This window comes from Bison bison, unplaced genomic scaffold (assembly GCF_000754665.1).
Source record: "Bison bison bison isolate TAMUID 2011002044 unplaced genomic scaffold, Bison_UMD1.0 scf7180017864107, whole genome shotgun sequence".
NCBI classification, from domain to species: Eukaryota; Metazoa; Chordata; class Mammalia; order Artiodactyla; family Bovidae; genus Bison; species Bison bison.
This window is the reverse complement of record NW_011494679.1, coordinates 393,690-412,655: the sequence shown is the minus strand read 5'-3', so window position 1 is coordinate 412,655 and position 18,966 is coordinate 393,690. Positions and strand designations below refer to the sequence as shown.

Genomic DNA, 18,966 nt, shown 5'->3' with positions numbered 1-18,966 from the left:
CATTACCTTGACACTGTTAATCACTAAAGATATCTAATAATGTAAAATTTGGAATTTTACACCACTGTGAAATATATTCACTGAAATGAGAGGGAAGGTGGCAGGGCACAATCTTTAAAAGAATGGCATAGCCATTGAGGATATCACAAAAACTGGTTAGAACCAACTAGGTCCAAGATGGTGGAAGATCTGAGGTCCAGCTGACCTCGAGCTTCATTATATACTCATTGTAATACAAGTGACACATGTAATAATAATGACACAGCACACTAAATGACACACCAGCCATGACGTATTTCTAAGGCCAGCCATAAAAGGCCAGAAAATGGGAAGTGGCCAAAATCCTGGAAATCCTCACCTTTTCTCCAAAATAGTTGGAATAATCTTTCCACTTATTAGCCTATGAAATTAACCAATGCATCAAAACTAACCACCCGATATTGCAGGGCTACTCTCAAGCCTTTTGAGATGGACTGTATTCTGTCTATGGAATGTGTATCCCTCTAAATAAATCTACTTCTTACCTATCATTTTGCCTCTCACTGCATTTCTTCTGTGTTGAACCTCATTAAGCTTCATTAGATCCAACAGAGTGCCTGATGAACTATGGACGGAGGTTCGTGACATTGGACAGGAGACAGAAATCAAGACCATCCCTAAGAAAAAGAAATGCAAAAAAGCAAAATGGCTGTCTGAGGAGGCCTTACCAATAGCTGTGAAAAGAAGAGAAGCTAAAAGCAAAGGAGAAAAGGAAAGATGTAAGCATCTGAATGCAGAGTTCCAAAGAATAGCAAGAAGAGATAAGAAAGCCTTCTTCAGTGGTCAGTGCAAAGAAATAGAGGAAAACAATAGAATGGGAAAGACTAGAGATCTCTTCAAGAAAATTAGAGATACCAAGGGAACATTTTACACAAATATGGGCTCAATAAAGGACCGAAAAGGTATGGACCTAACAGAATCAGAAGATATTAAGAAGAGGTGGCAAGAATACACAGAAGAACTGTACAAGAAAGATCTTCATGACCCACATAATCACCATGGTGTGATCACTGACCTAGAGCCAGACATCCTGGGATGTGAAGTCAAGTGGGCCTCAGAAAGCATCACTACGAACAAAGCTAGTGGACGTGATGGAATCCCAGTTGAGCTATTTCAAATCCTAAAAGATGATGCTGTGAAAGTGCTGCACTCAATATGCCAGCAAATTTGGAAAACTCAGCAGTGGCCACAGGACTGGAAAAGGTCAGTTTTAATCCCAATCCCAAAGAAAGGCAATGGCAAAGAATGCTCAAACTACCACACAATTGCAGTCATCTCACACGCTAGTAAAGTAATGTTCAAAATTCTCCAATCCAGGCTTCAGCAATACGTGAACCATGAACTTCCAGATGTTCAAACTGGTTTTAGAAAAGGCAGACGAACCAGAGATCAAATTGCCAACATCCGCTGGATCATGGAAAAAGCAAGATAGTTCCAGAAAAACATCTATTTCTGGTTTATTGACTATCCCAAAGCCTTTGACTGTATGGATCACAATAAACTGTGGGAAATTCTGAAAGAGATGGGAATACCAGACCACCTGACCTGCCTTTTGAGAAACTATATGCAGGTCAGGAAGCAACAGTTAGAACTGGACATGGAACAACAGACTGGTTCCAAATAGGAAAAGGAGTATGTCAAGGCTGTATATTGTCACCCTGATTATTTAACTTCTATGCAGAGTACATCATGAGAAACGCTGGGCTGGAAGAAGTACAAGCTGGAATCAAGATTGCTGGGAGAAATATCAATAACCTCAGATATGCAGAATGACACCACCCTTATGGAAGAAAGTGAAGAGGAACTAAAAAGCCTCTTGATGAAAGTGAAAGAGGAGAATGAAAAAAGTTGGCTTAAAATTCAACATTCAGAAGACGAAGATCATGGCATCCGGTCCCATCACTTCATGAGAAATAGATGAGGAAACAGTGGAAGCAGTGTCAGACTTTATTTTTCTGGGATCCAAAATCACTGCAGATGGTGACTGCAGCCATGAAATTAAAAGATGCTTACTCCTTGGAAGGAAAGTTATGACCAACCTAGATAGCATATTGAAAAGCAGAGACATTACTTTGCCAACAAAGGTTCGTCTAGTCAAGGCTATGGTTTTTCCTGTGGTCATGTATGGATGTGAGAGTTGGACTGTGAAGAAAGCTGAACGCCAAAGAATTGATGCTTTTGGACTGTGGTGTTGGAGAAGACTCTTGAGAGTCCGTTGGACTGCAAGGAGATCCAACCAGTCCATTCTGAAGGAGATCAGCCCTGGGATTTCTTTGGAAAGAATGATGCTAAAGCTGAAACTCCAGTACTTTGGTCACCTCATGGGAAGAGTTGACTCATTGGAAAAGACTCTGGTGCTGGGAGGGATTGGGGGCAGGAGGAGAAGGGAACGACAGAGGATGAGATGGCTGGATGGCATCACTGACTCGATGGATGTGAGTCTCAGTGAACTCCAGGAGTTGGTGATGGACAGGGTGGCCTGGTGTGCTGTGATTCATGGGGTCACAAAGAGTCAGACACGACTGAGCGACTGATCTGATCTGATCTGATCTGATTTTGAGACTGTAAAGACTGTGTCAAAGACTGTAAAGTCAGTAAAATAATACATGAAAAACAGTTTAATTTTTTTCCCATTGAAAATATGCTCTTGAAACTTCATGATGGTAAAAAATAAAATAAAACACAACTGAAAGTCAGTACTTTTATTTTTTATGAGCCATGTATTATCCTTAGCGACAAGAAAGTGAAAGTGAAGTTGCCCAGTCGTGTCCAACTCTTTGCCACCCCAGTAACTGTAGCCTACCAGGCTCCTCCGACCATGGGATTCTCCAGGCAAGAATACTGGAGTGGATTGCTATTTCCTTCTTCAGGTGATCTTCCCAACCCAGGGATCAAACCCGGGTCTCCCGCATTGGAGGCAGATGCTCTAACCTCTGGGAGACAAGAGGGCCCTTTCAAATCAAAAGTGCAGGTCTGTAAGAAGCAAAGTATAAAGTTTACACTGTAATGAATGGCCCGAGAGGGATTCAGGAGATGAATAGGGCTAAATCTTGTAGGAGGTCTCTGAGAGGCTGGAGATGAGGGAGTGGATTTGTGAGGAAAACCAGAGAGGAACCGACTCAGCATTAAGGGACCCCAACACTGTCAGCGCCAGTGAGCAGAGCAGTGTGGGGGCCAAGGAAATGTCTGAGACTATTTCAGATCATGTACGCCTTTCTAGGAATCGCTGCCCCCCGACTTTGCTACACAGTCATGTCAACTCATCTGCTCTGTACTGAGTTGTGAAGGCTGTCAGTAACTGCCCATTTGTTGCCTCTGGATTTCCAAAGAAGTGATACCTAACCAAAGCCGAAGAATTTGCTAAGTCCTGTTCAAACTTCCCTGTGTAGACAACCCTATTTTTGATGGCTGAGAACATGGTTAAAATTCTGGTAACTATACACAGGTTGATATTCAAATTGGGATAGGGAAGGGAAAGCACCAGTATCAGAATTTGGGTGGAGGAGGAAAACAGATCAACTCACTACTTTCATGGGCTTTCTTCTTTGAAATCCCTTCCTTGGAGTCTGTGTACTACCTTTATCTATTTATTAAAAATATGCATTCTAGACTAGTAAAACTTGATTTATTGTTGGATGTGCCCTAAGGACTTCAGCTGATACATAATTATGTACTCCTTAGTAGTTCTGATACAACCTTCATATTTTTTTTACTTTTTTTTTTAATAGGCTGCTTCCCTACCACGGATGAAACCTGCACCCCTTGCAGTGAAAGCACGGAAACTTAGCTACTGGACCACCAGGAAAGTCTCTTACTTTTTCAACAATACAATGCTGTGATGTCTAGATAAAGCATATAGTATTGTTTTATCACACAGATGGCAAAACTGAATAACAACTCAAGTAAATGTATTATCCAAGGCTGCAATGTTTAAAAAGGCAAATACATCATTTTAATGGTGGTTCTCATTTTAAGAAACCATTTCCAATATATGTCAATTTTCCAAAATACAAGTTTGGGAAGTATACAGTGTAACAAAAACACAACATCCATCTATGATTAAGACTGTGAAAATGCACATAAGAACATACCTAAACACAAGCTGCCTGCACTCACTTGTGGTTTTCTCTGCCATTCATCCAAAGCCATGGGTTCACTATGTTTTCCTTTCCCTCTGTCGTCATAAGAAGGAATTTTCCAGATAGTGGCTACTCTTGCAGTCTGAGCCCTGGAGTGGATGAGAGTCTCTGTCAGGCTGTAATTGATCTGCTCAGGCACACTGCTTTTAATGGCATTCTTGATGGTTCAGTGGGTGAATTACCCGCCTGCAATGCAGGAGACATAGGAAACTCAAGTTTGATCCCTGGATTGTCAACATTCCCCTGGAGAAGGAAATGGCAGCCCACTCCAATATTCTTCCCTGGAGAATCCCAGGGACAGAGGAACCTAGCAGGCTACCATCCATGGGGTCACAAAGAGTCAGACATGACTGAGTGAGGCCAGTATAGCTCACAGCACACTGTTTTAGGATGTAAGGGGATACAGCACATGCTACATAGTTCTGCACTGCAGGGCCTCTTGAAAACACCAGAGTTCTTGTGGGCTTTACTAAAGCTCCAAAATAGGAAGTCCTATTTTATCATCCAATTTCTACCATTTTCTTTTTCATTTTTTTTTTCGTATTGCAATATAGTTGATTTACAATGTCATGATAGCTTCAGGTGTATAACAAAGGAAATCATTTATACATAAACACATATCCACTTGTTTTTAGATTCTTTTTCCATATAGTTCATCACAAAGTACTGAGTAGAGTTCCCTGTGCTACACAGTAGGCCGTTATTAGTTATCTATTTTATATATGGCAGTGTGTACGTGTTAACCCCAAACTCCCAATTTATCTCTCTCCTCCTTATCCCCTGGTAACCATAAATTTGTTTTCTACATCTATAATTCTATTTCTGTTTTGTAGATAAGTTCATTTTTATCCCTTTTTTTACATTCCACACATAAGTAATATCCTATGATATTTGTCTTTCTATGTCTGACTTACTTCACTCAGTATGACAATCTCTCAGTATGACTCAGTGAGTTCATCCATGTTGCTGCAAAGTCATTATTCCATTCTTTTCTATGGCTGAGTAATGTTCCATATGTGCCACATCTTCTTTATCCATTTCTCTGTTGATGGACATTTAGGTTGCTTCCATGTTCTGGCTATTGTAAATAGTGCTGCATTAACATTGGGGTGCATCTATTTTTTTGAACTATGGTTTTCTCTGGATATATGGCCAGGAGTGGGATTGAAGGGTCAGCTGGCAGCTCTATTTTTAGTTTTTTTTTTTAAGGAACATCCATACTGTTTTCCATAGTGACTGCACCAATTTACATTTCCACCAATAGTGTAAGTGGGTTTCCTTTTTTCCACACCCTCTCCAGCATTTATTGTTTGTAGATTTTTTAATAATGGCCATTTTGACTGGTGTTGAGTGATACCTCATTGTAGCTTTTATTTGTATTTTTCTAATAATTAGAGCATCTTTTCATGTTTGTTGGCCATCTGTATGTCTTTGGAGAAATGTCCGGTATTTAAATCTTTCACTCATATTTTGATTGGGTTGTTTGTTTTTATATTTAACTGCATAAGCTGCTTTCAGATTTTGGAGATTAATTCCATGTTGCTTGCTTCGTTTGCAAATATTTTCTCCCATTCTGAGGTTTGTCTTTTCGTTTTGTTTTGGTTTTCTTTAATGTGTAAGAAGTTTTAAGTTTAATTAGGTCCCATTTGCTTTTTTTTTTTTTTAATTTTCATTACTCTAGGAGGTACATCAAGAAAGATATCTTGCTGTGATTTATTTCAAAGAGTATTCTGCCTATGATTTCCCCTAAGAGTTTTATAATATTCATTCTCACATTTAGGTCTTTAACCCATTTTGAGTTTATTTCTGTGTATAGCGTTAGGGAGAACTCTAATTTCATTCATGTAAGTGTAGAAGTTCAGTTTTTCTGGTACTACTTATGAAGAGACTATGTTTTCTCCATTATATATTCTTGCCTTCTTCATCATAGATTAGGTGACTGTGGGTGCTTGGGTTTGTTGCTGAACTTTCTATCCCATTCAGTTGATCTATATTTCTGTGTTTGTTCTTTTGCTTTTGTTTTTTTAGCTATGCACCATGTGGGACCTTAGTTCCCCACAGGTGGCATGGGATCAATTCATGCCACCTGCAGTGGAAGCATGGAGTCCTTACCACTGGACCACCACCCAGTACCATGCTGTTTTTATGACTATAGTTTTGTGGTATAGTCTGAAGTCAGGGAGCCTGATTCTTCCAGCTCCATTTTTCTTAATATTGCTTTGGCTATTTGTGACCTTCTGTGTTTCCATACAAATTATGAAAATTTTCTGTTCTAGTTCTGTGAAAAATGGCATTGGTAATTTGATAGGGATTGCACTGAATCTGTAGATTGCTTTGGATAGTATAGTCATTTTCACAATATTGATTCTTCTAATCCAAGAACATGGTTTATCTCTCCATCTGCTTGTGTCATCTTTTCATCAGTACCTTTTAGTTCTTTGAGCATGGTATTTTTGCCTCCTTAGGTAGTTTTATTCCTGGGTATTTTATTCTTTTTGATGTGATGATAAATGTTTTTTTTTTTTTTTCTTGGTTTTTCTTTCTGATCTTTCATTGCTGGTGTATAGGAATGCAAAAAAAAATTCTGTGTATTAGTATCTTGAAACTTTACTAAATTCATTGATAAGCTCTAGTATATTTTAGTACCGTCTTTAGGATTTTCTATGTGTGGCATGCATGGCATATGCAAACAGCAACAGTTTTACTTCTTCTCCCATTTGAATTCCTTTTATTTCTTTTTCTTCTCTGATTGCCATGGCTAGGACTGCCAAAGCCATGCTGAATAATAGTGGTGAGAGTGGATATTCTTATTTAGTTCCTGATTTTAGAGAAAATGCTTTCAGTTTTTCACCATTAAGAATATTTGCTGTGGGTTTCTCATATATGGCCTTTATTATGTTGAGGTATGTTCCTTCTATGTTCACTTCCTGGAGAGTTTTTATCATAAATGCATGCTGAATTTTGTTGATTAGGTTTTTCAGCATCTATTGAGATGATCATATGGTTTTTAATCTTTAATTTGTTAATATGGTGTATCACATAGATTGATTTGGGTATATAGAATAATCCTTGCATCTCTGTGGTAAATTTCACTTGATCATTGCGTATGATCCTTTTAATATATTGTTTGGTTGTTTTCAAGTATTTGGTTGAGATTTTTGCACCTATGTTTGTCAGTGATACTGGTGGCCTTGCAGAACGAGTTTGTGAGGGTTCCTCCCTCCGCAATTTTTGGGAGAGTCTGAAAAGGATAGGTGTTAGCTCTTCTTTAAATGTTTCATAGAATTCTCCTGTGAAGTCATCTGGTCCTGGACTGTTGTTTGTTGGAAAATTTTTCATTTTGTTTTGTTTTGGTGAAATAAGTAAACTGTTGATTAGGAGGAAAAAGGTTACAAGTGACTAGACACACAAGCAGACTTGGAGAAAGACTGTTGGAAGATTTTTAATCAGTTTCAATTTAAGTACTTGTGTCTGTTCATATTTTCTATTTCTTCCTGGTTCAGTCTTCCTGGTTCAACCTTTCAGTTAGAAAGCTTGTACGTTTCTAAGAATTTACCTATTCCTTCTAGGTTGTCCATTTTATTGGTGTACAGTTATTTGTAGTAGCCTCTTATGGTCCTTTGTATTTCTGGGGTGTCTGTTATAGCTTCTCCTTTTTAGTTTCTAATTTTATTGATTTGAGTCCTCTCCCTTTCTTTCATAATGATTTTGGCTAAAGGTTTATCAGTTTTGATTTTAGAACTTCAGAGAACCAGCTTTTAAGTTTCATTGATCTTTGTCATTGTTTCTTCATCTCTATATCATTTATTTCTGCTCTGATATCTATGACTTCTTTCCTTTTACTAACTTTGGGTTTTGTTTGTTCTTCTGTCTATAGCTGCTTTAGGTTTAATGATAGGTTGTTTATTTGAGATGTTTTTGGTTTCTTGAGGTAAGATTGTATTGCTATAAACTTCCCACTTAGAAGTTCTTTTGTTACATCCCATAGGTTTTGGATTGCCATATTTTCATTGTCACTTGCCTTTCTATTGTTTTCCTAGACATTGTTTTTTGTTGTTGTTGATGATACTGTCCTGTTTCATTTTTATGGGATCTTAGTTCCTTGAGGCAAGGATTGAACCCATGCCAGAGACTGAGCAGTGTAAGTGACAAGTCCTAACCACTGGACCACCAGGGAAGTCCCATAGTTTTCTTTCTCTAGGTTTATACGTACAAAAATATTTTAGAAAATTTTTGCTCATAAGGTTGTTTTGAAAGAATAAATGCTAATGTATGGAAAGGAAAGTATTTGTATAGAACCAGGACCACAATAAAGTGATATCTGACAAATCACTTAATTTCTGTATTGTTTATTGTTCTGGTAAGTTGAAATGCTTTATTTGAAATAAGGATTAAGAAAAAAATAGACTACGTACAGGATATATGAATTAACACATTTTACGACACTATTTTTAGCTGCTTGGATATAGATGCAACTATATAAAAAGATTTTTTTCATGGCTTCATTCTATAACCCCAAAAGCTAAGGGATGAATTTATACCCAGGATGTCAAATAGATCAAAGCTATGGCTCAGTCTTGGTCCTTTTGCCTACTGCCCTATTTGGCATAAATATATGCCCTCTGTCTTTATATATGGATAGTATTCAGTAGCTTTTTTTTTCTATAGCCTTCTATGTAACAGTAGAATATGATGAAAGATAAAAGAAGTTGTGTCTTGCCTAAAGCCACTTAGTGTCTTCTTTGGCTCTCAAACCAGAACACATGAGTTCCTATTTAAGGTAAACGCTTCAATGCACCCTTTCCTTCTCACTGACTTTTATTTTTAAAAAAAGCTTAGTACACAACAAAGAACGATAGTACTGTCATAGTTTATATATCCATTCCAGGTGCCTTCTTTATGAAAAATAAGGTATATCTGTATATTGGTGAAGGGCAAAAAAGATAAAAACTGCATAACTAGGCAATTCTATACAACTCACAGACAGTGATGCTATCAGTATGCTCCATCTGTTAACTGTAATTGGAGTAAGGGAATACTCCATTTGAGAATGCAGGTGTAGTGGTGGTATTAGGCACTGATCAGGGAAAGCATCCCATGGATGGAGGAGCCTGGTGGGCTGCAGTCCATGGGATCACTAAGAGTCGGACATGACTGAGTGACTTCTCTTTCACTTTTCACTTTTATGCATTGGAGAAGGAAATGGCAACCCGCTCCAGTGTTCTTGCCTGGAGAATCCCAGGGACGGGGAGCCTGGTGGTCTGTCGTCTATGGGGTCACACAGAGCCGGACACGACTGAAGCGACTTAGCAGCAGCAGCAGCAGCAGCAGGGAAAGCAATGAAGAAAATGGTCTAAGTGATTCCCAGGGAAATCACCTTCCCTTTAATATAACTGACAAGCATAGGTTATTGACCTTATTTGTTCATAAAGTTCTCTTAAATGCAAATGGGCTACATATATTTCCTCCTCCAAACTGTAAGCTTCATGAATGCAGGAGTCATGCCTGCCTTTTATATCCCTAAATCCACCAATTCTTGGGTTAAGTGATCACTTATTGTTTGAGTAACTGACTGAATGAGTTGATACTCTACATGGACCCAGACCTGTGTCTTTTCCTCCAAGAATTATATAGATGCAGGTAGTCTCCTATCCAGTCACTACATTCTGCTGAATCTCCAGAATCTCCAAGAATGAAAGGACTTTCTTCCTTACAGAGGGAAGTGGTTCTCTATCATCCAGTGACATGTAAACTCAGAAACAATTGTCTTTCCCCACTGTCATGCAACAAACAACAGTGGAGAAGGGACACAATAACCACAATAAACATTCCTATTTATGCCTATGTGTCTGATGAGGCATATGTTTTTAAATGTACAGTTCAGTGAGTTTTAACAAGTATATACACCACCACTTCAATCAAGACATAGAATATGACAATTACCTAAAAAGTCCCCTTGGAATTCTGCTCACTGTTATGTGGCAGACTGGATAGGAGGTGAGTTTGGGGGAGAATGGATACATGTATATGTGTGGTTGAGTCCCTTTGCTGTCTGCCTGAAAGTATCACAACATTGTTAATTGGTTATACTCTAATTAAAAGTTAAAAAAAAATTCCCCTGGGCCTCTTTGCAGTCAAGTTTTCCACCTCCATCACCACCCCAACCCAGTTCCCAAGCATCAATGATACTTGTCCTACACATAATTTTGACTGTTCTAGAATTTTCTGAACTATCAGCTAATGTTCAATTTTCCAATTGTCCCATACGTTGGGACAAATATGGGACAAAATATTGTTTACGTCATTTGAATAAAGACTCAAGTAAGAATCACATGTGAAAAATGATTGATCTGTTTTTTAAACATCTTTTACAATTTCCTTCTTTCTCCTTCACTCTAATACTTTGTTGTCGAATCTCTGTCATTTTCTTGTACATCTTCTGATAGCCTAGATTTTACTGATCACACTGAGTTTTAACATGTTTCTCTGTCCTCTACTTGCCAAAGAATAATCAAACTACCACACAGTTACACTCATCTCACACGCTAGTATATTAATGCTCAAAATTCTCCAAGCCAGGCTTCAGCAGTACGTGAACCGTGAACTTCAGATGTTCAAGCTGGTTTTAGAAAAGGCAGAAAAACCAGAGATCAAATTGCCAACATCCGCTGGATCATCAAGAAGGCAAGAGAATTCCAGAAAAACATCTATTTCTGCTTGATTGACTATGCCAAAGCCTTTGACTGTGTGGATCACAATAAACTGTGGAAAATTCTGAAACAGATGGGAATACCAGACCACCTGATCTGCGTTTTGAGAAACCTATATGCAGGTCAGGAAGCAACAGTTAGAACTGGACATGGAACAACAGACTGGTTCCAAATAGGAAAAGGAGTACATCAAGGCTGTATATTGCCACCCTGCTTAACTTTTATACAGAGTATATCATGAGAAACCCTGGGCTGGAAGAAGCACAAGCTGGAATCAAGATTGCTGGGAGAAATATCAATAACCTCAGATATGCAGATGACACCACCCTTATGGCAGAAAGTAAAGAGGAACTAAAAAGCCTCTTGATGAAAGTGAAAGAGGAGAGTAAAAAAGTTGGCTTAAGGCTCAACATTCAGAAAACGAAGATCATGGCATCTGGTCCCATCACTTCATGGGAAATAGACGGGGAAACAGTGGAAACAGTGTCAGACTTTATTTTTTTGGGCTCCAAAACCACTGCAGATGGTGATTGCAGCCATGAAATTAAAAGACACTTACTCCTTGGAAGGAAATTCATGACCAACCTAGATAGTATATTGAAAAGCAGAGACATTACTTTGCCAACAAAGGTCCATCTAGTCAAGGCTATGGTTTTTCCAGTGCTCATGTATGGATGTGAGAGTTGGACTGTGAAGAAAGCTGTGTGCCGAAGAATTGATGTTTTTGAACTGTGGTGTTGGAGAAGACTCCTGAGAGTCCCTTGGACTGCAAGGAGATCCAACCAGTCCATTCTAAAGGAGATCAGCCCTGGGTATTCTTTAGAAGGAATGATGCTAAAGCTGAAATTCCAGTACTTTGGCCACCTCATGCAAAGAGTTGACTCACTGGAAAAGACTGTGATGCTGGGAGGGATTGGGGACAGGAGAAGGGGACGACAGAGGATGAAACGGCTGGATGGCATCACCGACTCGGTGGACGTGAGTTTGAGTGAACTCTGGGAGTTGGTGATGGACAGGGAGGCCTGGCTTGCTGCAATTCATGGGGTCGCAAAGAGTCGGACATGACTGAGTGACTGAACTGAACTGAACTGTCCTCTACTTACAAGCGGTATTTCTTTATAGACACTTGATTTTGTTCAAATTTGGGTTAAAAAATAACATTCTTTTGGTTCTAGTGACAGAGAACTTAATTGCATAAGCAAAGCAGTGAGATTTATTTGCTCAAGTATCTCAAAATTCTAGGGTACAGCACAGACTCATATCGTAAAATGTCTTCTTGATTTTTCTTTCTGCTTAATTCAGATCTCTTCTGAGTTTTGGCTTCATTCTCCACCTCCTTTCAGGTTCAAGTCCATAGGAAATAAAGTTGCTTCCTGATGCTTCAGTTTCACATATCCATTCTGAACCAATTAATGGCATTCTGCAGAGTATTAGTGGTATCCTAAGACATTTTGGGGGGGATTACCATCAGTATTAAGGCAGATTGGAAGCTTCGTGAGAAAAGTCGGGATAGCTTTGACAACTAAAGGCGGTCAACGAGTCAGTAGCCCTCAACTTCTCCATTGGAGGCAGCCTCACTGAGTAACTGGGCCAGGCAGAGAGGAGCCACACCCCTCCCGAGCCACGCCCCCTGGCGGCTGTCTCTGAGCGCGTCACTTCCGGCCTCGGGCCATCCGCATCCGGGTCAGGCTGCACCTCTGGCTATAGGAGTGTGTGACTCGCGGTGGTGCCGCGCCGTCAGCGTTCTGTCGCCAGTGTGATCCGCCAAAGTGCCTACAGGCGGGGACCCCCGCGGCTTTGCGCTGAGAAGGACGGGCAGGGGACCTGGGAGCGAGCGGCGGCCGGGCTGCGCCGCTCGGGGGCGGGCTGGCGGCTCTGCTCCTTCTCTTGCTGCTGCCTCTGGGAAGCGGGAGCCAGCCCTGAGGAGTCCTCAGCAAGCAGCGACCCCCTTCCCCGGCTCGCCTGCCCGCCCCGCAGGGGAGGGCGGAAGATGCCGGTGAAGAAGAAGAGAAAATCTGGGGTGGCAGCGGCAGCGGCGGAAGACGGAGGCCTCAAAAAGTGTAAAATCTCCAGGTACCGCTGCCCCCTGCCCTTCAGTCTTTTCTTTTTGCTTCAGGACCGAAAGAGGAGGCGGCCGGGCAGGCCTCGGGCCGGGGAGAGGCGAGCCCCCTCTGATAAACCGGGGTGGCAGGCGCCGGACCTCGTGAGTCTGTGCAGGGCTCCACCTCGTGTTGGGTTGTGTGCTCAGGCGCCGCTGAGGGACTCTTGAGAGTCGCTTCCCGTCCGACTCTGCGTGCCGAGGAGGGTGGGGGAGACGAGTACCCCACCGTTCCCTAAGCCTCCCCCGCCCTCAATTCAGACCTGGCAGTGTACAGATCCGTGCAAGGGTCATTTCTAGAATTTCTCTGTAGACTGTGAAGAAAGGAGCAGAGCGCGAGGAATTTCGTCCTGACTGCTGCTTTGGGAGTCATAGAAAGAGCAGTTCCTTGTGCTGGAATTGGCCTCCAGATTTAGTATTTGGAGTGATCTAACCCGGACCATCCCAGCAGGAGCCCCATTTTCTGGAAGCATAGTGTCTCCACCTGCCAAATAAAGTGCCTGGCTATAGTGCCTCCATAGCTAAGTCGCTGTGTGCAAAGTTGAAAAGGCCCTGCATGCGTTTTGTTGTTTAGCCATCAGGATGTTGTTAGCTCTCAACATAAATATTAATAATTTGAGAGCTATTATACTCTGCATCTTGGAGAAAAAGAAAGCAAGGCAGAGTTGTAGTTGTATAGCTCTTTGGTTCCGTTGTAGCATGTCATTAAGGCATTACAGCAACACTATGCTGCAAAAAATCAGTGCGATTTACGTGTGAGAAGTGGGTTTTTTAAATCTCCTTATTGGATGTCTTGACTGTCTTACTGGTTGGCACTTAAAGTAAGAACTTCAGATGCTACCATTTCAAGTAGCCAGCATTATTAAGAGGAGATAATGATAGAGCTCTCCTTAAAGAGAAATCTGCTTAAAATGTAAGGTAGGTGACCTCTTTAGTCTGCTTCATCTTTTTTGTAATTGGTTGGATTTTTCCTCTTATTACTGTGGTTGGCGGAAGAGCCCCGAGGGTATTTGACTATTACTGTGAAAGATACTGCTGTATTCTTATACCTCTTAATAACTCATACTAGAATTTGACATATACTCCACTAGCTCATATTTGTATGACGCATGCAAATTAATTCCTTTTACTTTAACTTGTAGCAATCTTAAATGTATAACGTATTAAAATTATTTGAATTAAGCACATTAAAACGGCTGAGCCGTTAGTATTCTTAGCACTCAGGTGATACTTTGCTCTGTCAACTTAAAATTTTAATTTGGCACCCTTATGTTATATTACATTATTCAAAAACTATTACATAGTTGCAGAAGTTAGAGCATTCCTGTCATTGTGGTAGTATAACTGAGCTTGAGAAAAGTTTCTCTATTCGTTAAATCTTAGAGGCCACTTACGAACTTTCTAAATTTTAATAATTTTATGAAAAAGATAGATCCTGGGATTAAACTGCTTTGGCCCAATTATTTGAACTGGTATGATCTATTAGAGTTTTTTTTTTTCTTTCTTTTTAATCTGTGGAATCTAATTATACCTTTAAGTCCTATATTATCTTTTATCTTTAAAATGTTTAAGTTTGGTAGATGGTAAATAAACAACTCCTAATATATAATATTCTGAAATATTGATTCACTGGGTATCAAAATATACTTTGTAAAGTTCATTTTCAAATTATACACATACAGAATTTTTATGCAAATCAGCAGAATCACTGTAAAGATTTACATTTTCCCAACTACCAGTCCTGCATTGAGACCATTAGGTTGAACTTCTATGTGGATTTTTGAAATCTGGGAGCAATAATTTTAGTGATATTTTTGGTATTTGATAGTGAGCAAAGTAGCATTTGGGCTTTGTTAGCCAAAAATTTTTGTGTGTAGATTACTGTTTCAAATTGCATATATTTAACAATTCCAGTTTTTCCCTATAACACCAACTGTAAAAAAAAAAAAAAAAAAAAGAAAAAAAAAAAGACTTTGGTTTGAATTGAAGTAGTTCATATTGAACTTAGCTTTTCACTAAAAGTTGAGACTTGATAAAATTCTTAGGCATTTGTGTGTTTTCTAAGCTATTGCAGATCCCAACCCCCTGCTAGACTAATAAGTGGAGAGGAACATTTTTCAAGCAAGAAGTGCCTGGCTTGGTTTTATGAGTATGCAGGTAATGAAATTAATATAAGAAGATATCAGTCACATGCTTTAAAACTTTTTTTTTTTGGTTCATTCATTTAACAAATATTTATTGCAGGCCTGCTGTGTGTTAGTGCTCTGTGCTGAGATCAGGGTCAAGACTGAGGATTATGGTTAGGCTAAGAATTTGGTGCCCTATCAGGCTGATATCTTTTTAAATATGTAATTCAGTATATGTTTAGTGGGTAGGGTGAAACTCATTTACTGTTAGCAAAATTTGTAAATAGATTCATTATTGGTTTATGTCCATTGGCTACAGTAGAGTTGGTATTCTGGAAAACTATGTGTAATAGAACATTTTATACTTTATATGGTTCTTGTTTTTCTTTTCAGTTTTCTTTGAAGTTTTTCTGAACCATAAGCTTGTATTTTCTGAAACTTTTTTTTGTGAAACTTTTGGGAAGATATAGTAAAAGATTTTAAACTCATATATCATTCCATGACAGTTTTACCCTTTAATACAGTCATTTATTTAGCCATTCACTTCCACTGGAGATGCAATAATAAATAAGAAACTAAACAGACTGATGTTAGTATAGTATTCTATATGCTATTAATATATTAGGAAGATGCACTGTGAGAGTTCATGGGAGGAGTGTATAACCCAACCTTGAAAGTGTCAGTGAAAATTTCTTGAAGAAGCTGGTTTAACCTGCACTAAATCTTAGAGGAGGTGAATGAAAAACTCTAGGTCTAGGATGAGACTAGTTCAGAGGTAAAAGTCAAAAGCCTGGGATGAGGCCAGAGTTAAGTATATGAAAAAGGAACTTGTTTCTCATTTATTATTAACTTCTAAGTAGCAGTTAAAGGGGAGATTAATTCATATTAAATTTTATACGTTTTTCCCCCATAGAATCGTTAGAATGATTAGTTCTTTTTGGAATTATTGATTTTAAATCTGCCCTCCACTCCCAACTGTTTCCTTGTTTTAACCTGCCTCCCTGGTTGGGTTTTTTTGGGTTTTTTTCCCCTTTTACCTATCATCCTCAGAGTGTTTGTGTAGAATAAAACACTGTATATGCAGTCATTGTCTTACATTTAGTGATAATAAGGCATAGATCTCAAGGGAATTTTGAACTTAAGATTTAGTTTTAGGTTATGTATGGAAAAAAAGACTATTTTGAGAGACAGTAACTTCACTGTTGGTATCCTCTGAGCAATCTCAACAATATAATTTGAAAATTGTTTAGTAACAGAACAGATTCTTTATAGACGAGAAAAGCTGCTATTACTGGCATCCCAAGACAACCACTAACCCAAATTAAATAGAGGGAATTCATTTTCTTTTGACCTCCATTTGAAATGTTGACCCAATATTCAAAATGCCAGTTTTACTGGTATGCATGGTAAGGTATAGAATCAAAGGCTGGTCATCTTATTTTACCTATAAAGGGTACGAGATACATAAAATTAATTAGTCTTTTTTTTTTCTTGCTTGCTTGATTGTTTTACTTCTCATAGGGACTTTCCTGGGTAGCGTAAGATTAGATTTCGTTAACCATTTATTTTCTATGCCAACATTTTTTAATAGCCAGCAAACTAATTGCTATCTTTATTCTTTATTATCTAATTTTTTCCTGTGACCATTCTGCTAAGTAGGTGGTGGTATTCTTGTTTTATAGGTGAGAAACAGGCTTAGATCAAGTAATTTGCCTAAGATCATACAATGACAAGAGCCTGGGTTCAAACCCCGGTCATTCTGACCATGTAGCCTATGCTTAACTGCTACTATCTGGTTTTAAAATTTGTACGTGGCAGCCAGTTTTCCTTTTCCAAAAAAAATATTAGTAAGTATACTTGAGGTTAACTTATTTTCTGTCATTCATGGAATGATGCATATTTATGGAGCACTTGTATCCATTTGTCAGGCACTGTGCTGAGTGCTGGGAATATAGTGGTGAACAAGTCAGACAAGATCCCTGCCCTTTGGGGACTTGCCTTCTAATGGGGAAGACACAGTAAATAAGCAAGATAATTACAGATGGTGGAAGATTATAAAAGTAATGTGGTGTGATGCAGGGATGGAAAGTAGAAAGTTGGGATAGACTTTCAAATAAGGTGACTAGGGAAGGCCTCTCTGGAGATTGCTTCAGTCAGAGACCAAAACGATGAGGAGGTGCTAGATGTTTGTCAGTTAGAGTAACTGAGATGTCCTTGTTTAAAATGGAGACAATTGTGCCTTCTGAGATAAAACATGTAAAGAAAACACTTAGTACTGTACCTGGTATGTAGTTAGAACCCAATAAATGTTAGCTTTTATTAAAAAAGTGATAGTATTGCAGCATCAGATTTACTGGTTATATATTTTTACAATACTGTTCCAAAAAATTAACAATGTAGCTCCTATGTAGCTTATGTTTAAGGTGCTGTGTCATGCTTTGAGCAGATTTTTTTTTCCCCTCAGCATTTGCTCTGGCTGGCATTGTTTTAGACCCTGCAGATATAGCTGGGAACTATATGGTTATTAAACCATCAGAAAATTGATTTTCTTTTAAATTTTAAAAGCGTTTCCTGGAGGAAGAAATGGCAACCCACTCCAGTATTATTGCCCGGAAAATCCCATGAACAGAGAAGCCTGGCAGGTTGCAGTCCATGGGGTCTGCAAAAGAGTCCGACAGGGTTGAGCGAAACAACTGCAACAAAATGTTTTACTACAAATCTTCTTAGTAAGATATTGTAGGTCATAAGTGGTGTGTGAAAAGCCTGATAGTTTTTCCCCTTCATAAGACCTCTCATTTTGAGTGATACTTGCATTGGCAAGGATTCAGGAATATATTAGGCCTGTTGTTGAAGAAAGGTGTAGGAAGTGAAAAGGCATTTTAAAGTCTTATAAAGAATCAAAAAAGGAGAGATAGAATTGCTTAGTCCTAGTAAAGTAACCAGCTGGTAGAGTGAACTAAATCATTTTCATAGCTTCTTAAGTTGAGTAGAAACCCATATTGTGCCTGAAATAGTTAAATTCTACTCCAGAGGTTTTACCCTGGAAGTAGTTTTATTGGAAGAGTTTGTTTGAAGAAGTATAATTGATGTTATGTGATCTGGGGAAAAGAACATTAGTATAGACTTGGTTTTAGATTTAGATTGTTGTTATTTGTTTTGTGAAAGTCACTTGACATTTACAAAAAGGTCTTATATGTATCTTATATATCTTTATATAACACAATTTAACTTGATTCTTATCAAATTTTAATCAGTAGTCTCCCATTTTCCAGGGAGGCTATTTTTTATGACAGTAACTGATATTTCTTGATATGACTCTTCAGCTTTCTCTCATAATTACTCGTGATGGCAGTGTGGAGGGCAAGTTTGCTTTCTTGCTGCATTCAGTTAAAATATATTTTCAATCATGACTTAAAAAAACTTTGTTTTCTTCCATTCAGTTTTTTTATCTGGTTTTTATTTCCATCCAAACCACATATAAGGATGCACATTCAGTTATTTTTTTAACACCTTAATTGTGTATGTGTGCTTTTAAAATTACGTAATTAACACATTTTCATAAAAAAAGTCTCCAAATGTATATTAGGAAGTGAAAGTTTCCTATAATTATCACCCCTTAACCTTTTAACATTTCACTGTATAAAAAAGTATAGTACTTATTTAGACCAAAGAGTTTTTAAAACATTTGGTTTCAGATCATGTTGTTAATATCATCTTAGTATCTGGACCTCATCTGAGACAATAAAAGCTTAACTGGTCCCATACTGGGTGGTTACATTTTTCTACTGAGAAAAACTGTAGTACATTGGCCCCATGTTGTGCTTATGAACTAATGATGGTGATATAAAATGCCA

The 18,966-nt window shown here is 38.7% G+C and overlaps 1 protein-coding gene across 1 annotated transcript in view; it reads left to right on the top strand.

The window, feature by feature from the left end:
• Positions 1–12,548: 12,548 nt before the first annotated feature.
• The window catches only part of DCUN1D5 (DCN1, defective in cullin neddylation 1, domain containing 5), a 29,162-nt gene continuing 22,744 nt past the window's right edge, over positions 12,549–18,966 (top strand). Inside the window, exons 1-2 of the mRNA XM_010838871.1 lie at positions 12,549–12,961; positions 15,052–15,143. Coding sequence (XP_010837173.1) covers positions 12,879–12,961; positions 15,052–15,143 — 175 coding nt within the window. The 5' untranslated portion in view covers positions 12,549–12,878. The remainder of the gene's footprint in view (positions 12,962–15,051; positions 15,144–18,966) is intronic.